At 30.6% G+C, this 7,861-nt stretch overlaps 1 protein-coding gene across 1 annotated transcript in view; it reads right to left on the reverse strand.

The window, feature by feature from the left end:
- Positions 1-7,610, reverse strand: part of LOC111620872 (proteasome-associated protein ECM29 homolog) — a 95,467-nt gene extending 87,857 nt beyond the window's left edge. Inside the window, exons 1-2 of the mRNA XM_023362875.1 lie at positions 7,463-7,610; positions 2,459-2,589 (exon numbers count right to left, since the gene is read on the reverse strand). Of these exons, the coding sequence (XP_023218643.1) occupies positions 2,459-2,589; positions 7,463-7,484 (153 nt within the window). The 5' untranslated portion in view covers positions 7,485-7,610. The remainder of the gene's footprint in view (positions 1-2,458; positions 2,590-7,462) is intronic.
- Positions 7,611-7,861: the final 251 nt, after the last annotated feature.

Raw genomic sequence — 7,861 nt, forward strand, 5'->3', positions numbered from 1 at the left:
TGGTGATAGAGGCAGTCAATAATATCGTCCTTTGTGTATTCCTTCAGGACTCCGTATAGTATCATTCTTGGTTTACGTTTGGTGGGCTCTGAGGTTTTTAATCCATTATTTTCTATTTCCTTTCGTAGCTTCACTTTCTCTTCAGCCGTGGGGCAACCTCTATTGCGACTCCACCTCTTTTCATTTTGCGCACAGCCTGAATCCCTACTCCAATCCTCTTGGGGTTAATCTTGTCCTTTAGTTTTCGCTTAATCCGTTCTGGGTCATCGCCTTGATTTTCAGGTTCCACGAAAATGACTTCTTTCGTTACCGGCGATTTCTTATTTCCTGTGACTTGCGAGTAGAGTGGTCGACTGATTGGGTGAACAATATTTTCTATCTTGTCACTTAGTTCTTTGATCTGTGCTTGCAGATCTTCTTTCTCTCCTCTTCTGAACAGGTCAATAATGTTACCAACAAGTCCCATTATAAAATCATAGTGCTCTCTCGTCCCTAGACGAGACCTGCTGTTTTTGGTTAAGTATTTTCCTAAATCCCGCTGATACTTTTCAGCGAGTAAAAGCCTGTCTCCTTCAGGCCCGAGTTCCATTTCTTCTCCCTCGTCCCCAGACGAGTCCTCTTCACTTATAATATCTTCGGGTTTTGAACGCTTCGACATGGTAGCCTTGAAAAAGGCAGTTGAATTGCCTGCTTTTGGCTTCACTCTTGCAGAGCTACTAACGGGACGCACCTCGCGAAGGTAGCAGACTTCCCAAGAGTCAAGACTTGTAAACTGCAGATACGCAAAAGGCTCGAATAAACGCTCCAAAATTTGCAAAGTCACCTAAGACACGCTATCGACTCAAAAGTGTGGGATCACGTCCCTCGAGGAGTATGCTGTAGGACCTCATCGAAGCCAGACGTATTCCATATTGTCTCCCTAAGGCCAACACCCTTAGTCAGTAGTAGTATCGTATCCAGAAGGCCAACGTACATAGACATAATTTCTCCATGTTAAAGATAAGTTTAGTTAGAAACACGGAAGAGATATTTTATTTTGTGCCTATCAAGACCGCTCCCTGAACAGAAGTTAAAGAACTGAGAAAATGAAGTAAAATCGACAAATTAAGAAGAAGATAAAGTCAACTAAAGAGGTTGTATGCTTATCATGAATTTGTGAGCTCTCTCTCTCGGCGCGTATATTTTGATTTATTCATTATCTAAATCGATTCTCTTTAACTATTTCCATTTTTGTATGATTTTGTTTATTTTAGTTTAAATTTTTCATTATTATTTGTTAAAGAAATGTCTCTTGATAACTCTCTGAATCAAATCCATATCGTATCCAAACGTGTGTTAATCCGCGTGTTATAAATTCGATTAACTGATGTCGGGAAGTCCTGACGAGGAAGAAGGTGAATTCGCCATCACCAACTTCTACTCAAAATTTATTTTAACTGTAAGTCCCTCCGCACTCAAATTTCCTTAAATTGGGAAAAGCCATTCTTTTGGACAACTAGAGAACTAGTTTCACCCACTAGAAGCCGATTAAGTGATACAAGAGTAATAAACTACTCTGTACCCCCGGCTAGATCTCACACAATACAAAAACAAAAAAGTTAACTCGAAGAAACAATTACAATGACAATGGTAGGCTAAAATAACCAAACTCTCTATATGGTTTTCATTTTAATATTTGTTATATCATAGTATTTGGTTTATATAACTACAAAGATTATTTTATGTAAAAGTTTATCACACCTACTGACCAATTTAACACATTTTAAAAATTCTTTATTCCGCTACTGTACACAATTTAAAGAATTTTTGAAATGTATTAGATTGGTCATTTGGTGTGATAAACCCTTATGTAAGATAACCTTTATAGTTATATAAATCAAATAATATAATATATTGATAATATAAGGGTTAGAAGTACTAAATAAGTTAATAATTGCAGAATAAAGAACAATGTAAAAAAAGTCTAGTGTCCACTGTGCACTTAGTTGTATGATAAAAATTAATAATCTTAATATTTGTACTTATTTTTGCATGGGCAATGCTGGGCTTACCTGCTAGTTTTCTATAAAAGAAAATATTTCTGAATCTATTTCATAAGATGAGATACTGATATACAATTTGTATACTATAAATAATTAATAAAGCAAAAAATAAAGACATACAAGATTTCCTACTAAAACTGCAGAAAATTCTCAATAAATTCCATATTAACTTACATTCACACAGATCCATTCCAATTTCAATGCAAATCACATTTCAAATCTAAATTTTATGTATTTAATACATGTATTATAAAAGTTTTTATGTTTACAGATATTTGAAATATTATTTACTTAATATGACAAAAGTATATTTATTCTTATTTATGTAAACTAAAAACATATTGAATAATATAAAGATTGAAAATAAGAAAAAAATGAATTTATTTAAAAATATGTAGGTATCTAAAAATAACTACCTTTTTTCTAATATGTTCTTGTGGACTCGATAATTTGAGTAACACTGGAGGTAAGAACTTAGTCAATGCATTTTGTAACTGTTCATCAGTTTCAGCTGATCCTATTCGTAAGAATACTCGTTCCAATAATACTGAAATAAAAATAGGATATAAATTGAAATAGTAAGTATAATAATACATATTTATTTTTATAGAAAAAAAAAGTAGACTTATTTCTCATTGTTTAACATATATGATTTTTTTCTAATTTAAAAAGTTAGCATAATGATAATTTTGAACCAAAAATGATTGAAAATTCTAAAGATTAAGAGAATTGAAGATAAAGAGCTTTATTTTTTAGTCAAAAGGTCTATTGGATTGTTTGGAAAGTAATTTTGTCTATTTACCACCAGAGGAATTAGTTGTATTTTTACCTACCAATTTCATTCTAAATCATATTGTCATTATATATTTTGACAGCTGACATTTCAAAGCTTATTTGTAAAAAAATTCTGTTTGATTCTTTGCAATTGTTTTCTTTTTTAGTGTCCCATCAAATATGGAAAATCAAAAGCAGCATTTTCAGCATATTTTGCTTTTTTATTACTGAAAAGGTAAGAATGCTGTTCAAGCAAGAAAAAAATTGTGATGTGTATAGAAAAGACACGTTGACAGAATGACAATGCCAAAAGTGGTTTGCAAAATTTTGTTCTGACAATTTTGATATTGAAGATGCACCACATTTTGGAAGGCCAGTTGAAGCTGATGAAGTCAAAATAAAGGTATTGACTGAAGCAAACTGCTGAACAACAACACAAGAAATTGCTAAGAGGTTAAATTTGTCAAATTCAACTGTTTATGATCACTTGAAATGACTTAATTTCATTTCAAAGCTCAATATATGGGTTCCACATGTTCTTAAAGAAAGATATTAGCTCCATCGCATTGACATCTGTGATTTGCATTTCAAATGTCAAGAAAATGATCCATTTTTGAATCATAACTGGCAATGAAAAATGGATTGTTTATAACAATGTCAAATGCAAGTGATCATGGAATAGATAAGATGAGCCGACTCAAAGTACTTTAAAAAACCAATATTCATAAAAAAAAAAACTGATGTCCTCTGTTTGGTGGGATTTTAAGGGAATTGTTTATTTGAGCTTCTACCAGACAATTCCACAACTGATTTGAAAGTGTAATGCTGTCAACTGGGCAAATTGAGTTATTACCATCAAACAGAAAAGACCAGAATTGATCAACCGAAAAGGTGTAGTGTTTCACCATGATACTGCCAGACCCCACACAAGTTTGGTAACTTGTCAGAAGCTGTTACAGCTTAGATGGGATGTACTGTACTACCACACCCACCATATTCAACATATCTGGCACCCTCAGATTATTACTTGTTTTGGTCTTTACAAAAATTTTTTAAACAGTAGACATTTACTTCAAATGAGGATGTCAAAAATCACTTGGATCAGTTTTTTTGTAAACAAAGATCATAACTTTTATGAGGGTGGAATCATGCTACTAGCAGAAAGATGGGAAAAGGTATTGGACCAAAATGGTCAATATATAATTCAATAAAATCAAAATAGGAGAGAAAAAGCAAAATCAGAAATATCAAAATTTTTATAAACTGTTTTCAAAATGAAAAAGTTGTATTTCTGTTTAGTTTTTCTTCTAGCTTATTTATGCTGTATCAAATGACTTAATGAAAAAAATTAGTAAACTATAATGTCATTTTTTTCAAAATGGAAATAGGAAATTCAGTTTTGGTTAAAGCATCAATAATTAGATAGACAATGTTAAATTTTAAAATTAGCAATTATCTAATTATAATATAATACAAAATAAAATAATAAAAAGCAATATAAAATATTTCTAAATGACAATATAAAGGCTTGTTGTACTTTCATCTTTTTTTCATTTCATACTGATCCATAATTTTTTTAAAAAAAAGCATTCTTATCATGTAAGTATACCTAAAAAGTAAACAGAAATAATATTTTTCCTTCTGGAAAAATCATCATACCTAATTTTGCTTCTTCTACTATATTTTGATTATTATTATTATTATTATGTTGGGTTTAGTGGGTTATACTCAGTACACACCAGTGGCTGTGTACTGTGCTGGACCAGAGTCAAGGCATAGCAACCAAAACAAAACTAAAATTAAATAAGTGTGTCAGTGTCTGTATTCAGGAATTTCCTAACAATATGGCATGTATTCAATATAGTGGCCTTCTGTAGTGTGATGTATGTGTTTCTATTCAATTGTAGTGTGCCCAGGCTTTTGTGTAGTGTGTGTGGTATGACACCTGTACAGGAGAGAACAACAGATACAATAAGCACTTTATCCATTCTCCACAGATGCCTTATTTCCTGGGCAAGTTCTGTGTACTTGATTTTTTCAGTGCATTGTTTTGTACATTGTGAGTGTTTGGAATGAATATGTCTATAATGTATGTGATTTTATTGTGTTATTTTATTGTGAGGTACGTGTTGTTTATTGTGTTGTTATTATTATTATTATTATTATTTTGTTCATAGTAATCATAACTGGACTGTAATAAATAACTCCCCCAATGTAGAAAAGTTAACTTTGCCTGTTTTATTATGTTATCTTCAATTTCAGAATTTCCAATGATTTTTAGCACAAAATTATTAGTATAGTTGTTATTTAAATATTATTCTTGGAGATAAATTATTAACATTATTATTTTATATATATATATATATATATATATATATCAGTGGCATGCCATCCATGGAAGCTGTGGAAACACTACTTCCCTTGTATTTTCTAAAATGTAAATACATAGTCCAATTATTTTCATATTTTAATGTACTTTGAGTTAATTAAAATTAATATTTTATTATAACCACATTATGTATCTTATTACAAATTTCTATACTACATGTCAAAAACAATGATAAGATTGCTATTGTATATTCAAATATAAATTCATATATGTATATTCCCAATGGAAGCGCCGTATTGTTGAATACAGGACTGCTTCCACAGCGTAAATATCTGAATTGTGTAAATCAGCTAGATTATACGCATTCGCACATGCACTTTACAGAGCACCAACCTAACACAGTTTAGCTCATGAATGTTACACATCAAAATATCGTATAATGCTTAAAATGATTCTATCCAGGGCCAGCACAGCTTCCCTATCATCAAATGTGTGAGAGGCGAATTGCCCATGGGATTAATTAACAATTTAATTAAAAAGTAAAATTTTAAACGAAAAATATTCTTTGATTTTGGGAAAATTATATTTTCTAAAACAAAGGAAACTGGAAAAAGTCACTTCCTTCAATGGAAGTTGAAACATCCTTTTGTTTTCCCTTATCTACTAAAAATCTTAGTCACCCTGTAAATTGTCAACCCCTCGATAAATCCCCTTTTCCCCTGGTCACGTGGAAAATATGAAATGCTGACTAAAGCAAATTCATGAGAAAAAGAAAGAATTTTGCATGATTCGGAGAGTACGCCACGACGCAATCCATACCAAGAAAGAAGACGTATTCCATATCTCCTGAAGGCCAACACCCAAAGTCGAATCCCGAAGTTTCTCTAAAATGAGTTTAAGTCAGTAAATAGGGAAGAAAATATTTAAATATGTGCCATTCAAGATCTATTCAATAAAGAACTATAGTATAAATTTAAAGAAGAAGATAAAGTTACCCCGAGGTAGTATGATTATAATAGAAATTGTGAGCTCTCTCTCTCGAAACGGTTTAATTCGAAAGTCTGGAAAAGCTTTATTTGAATTTTCTATTTGTATAATTTTGTTGTTTTGTTTCATTAAATATTTGTTTATATTTGTTAAAAGAATGTCTCTCGAGTATCTGAATCAAAACGAAGGGTTTATCTCCGTATCATCTCCACACGCGTGTTAATCCACATATCACAAAATTGATTGACTGGTGTCGAGAATCCTGACGAGGAAAAGGGTGATTACACAATCACCTATTTCTGCCAAAATTAACCTAGAATTCTGCATAGAAAAATTAGTGAGCCAATTTTGCAATTGTATGCCTGTAAGTGATATAGGTAGCACATCTATATCCTTGGCTTCTCACAAATGTCACCACACACCATTGATATATATATGAAATGAATGATAGATTTATGATAGAATGTTCTGTGTGTCATAGATTTATATACTGTAATTGAATTTTTTTATCCATTATTATTCTTGATTATATAAATCACTTTTATTTTCCTTTATTGCACTCTAGTTTACATTTGTTAGATTACTAAATATTGTTGTATCTAACATCTTAGTATTTTGTAAAACTAATTCATTGATAGCAATGAAAGTGCTAAAAAATAGGTAGTACACACACACACAGTGATTTGCTGAAGATTGAATGCTTAAAATGAAGAATATCTCCACATTATGAACGTGAAACATGAATGAAATGAACAGTTCTGTATTTCATGACAAAGCTGGTACATCAATGTATGTTTTACATTACATTACATTTATATTCAAATGTGACTGTGCAATCATGAGGCATTGAACAAAGTGTTCAGGTCAAACTGAATCATTCTGTACATAAACAATTACCTAAAAATAACTTCTGACCCCAGTTTTTTATATGATAATATAGATTCTGATTTACCATATATATTGTAGAAGATTGTTGAAACAGAATTTATTTTATCCTTACAAAATTTTAAGATCAAATTCTTCCTAAACCAATTTAGCTACAAGGGTATTTATTTTATTTGTTTTATTCTGGTCAAAGTATTTAATTCTTTTAAATTATTATTTTTTCAAGATATTTACTGTACTGATGTGTAGTAATTAATGTGACTTACGAAATACGACTGAGTAAATTTTTAGCTTTAAAAACATACTTTGAACAACTTATGTTCAAAATGGATAATCTTATAATTTTAAAACAAAACATACGTCGAAATTTTTATTAAAATTTGAATAGGAAACCTTTTAATAAATTGTTTGCAAACTGAATTCAAAAACAAAGAAAAGAAATTACCGCTCTCGTCTTGCGAAGTCATCGTGCACTTATTTTAGCATAAACAGTACATCACTATGAAGTAACCACGAGGAAGAGATTCAAATGTACACTTCCGGTTAACTAGCTCGATAACAGCGCTAATGCGGCCAAATTATATTGTTTACTAAAATTCTAATATAAATATAAAAATTATCTAAGAAACTTCTAGAATAACATTATTTTAAATTGAAATATAAAATTTTAAAAGATAAAACTTAATCTCGCAGAATTCTATACAATTTTAATACATTTTTTATATATAAAAATACCACTATCGTTTAGAAAAATAAAGAATGCAATAACCGCATAATTAAAAAAAAACAAGAATTTAATTAATTTCTTTATAAAAGAACGCGTCCTTCACAGATTTATAATTTT

This window comes from Centruroides sculpturatus, unplaced genomic scaffold (genome assembly GCF_000671375.1).
Source record: "Centruroides sculpturatus isolate CEXI.00-Female unplaced genomic scaffold, Cexi_2.0 scaffold240, whole genome shotgun sequence".
Classification (NCBI taxonomy): Eukaryota; Metazoa; Arthropoda; class Arachnida; order Scorpiones; family Buthidae; genus Centruroides; species Centruroides sculpturatus.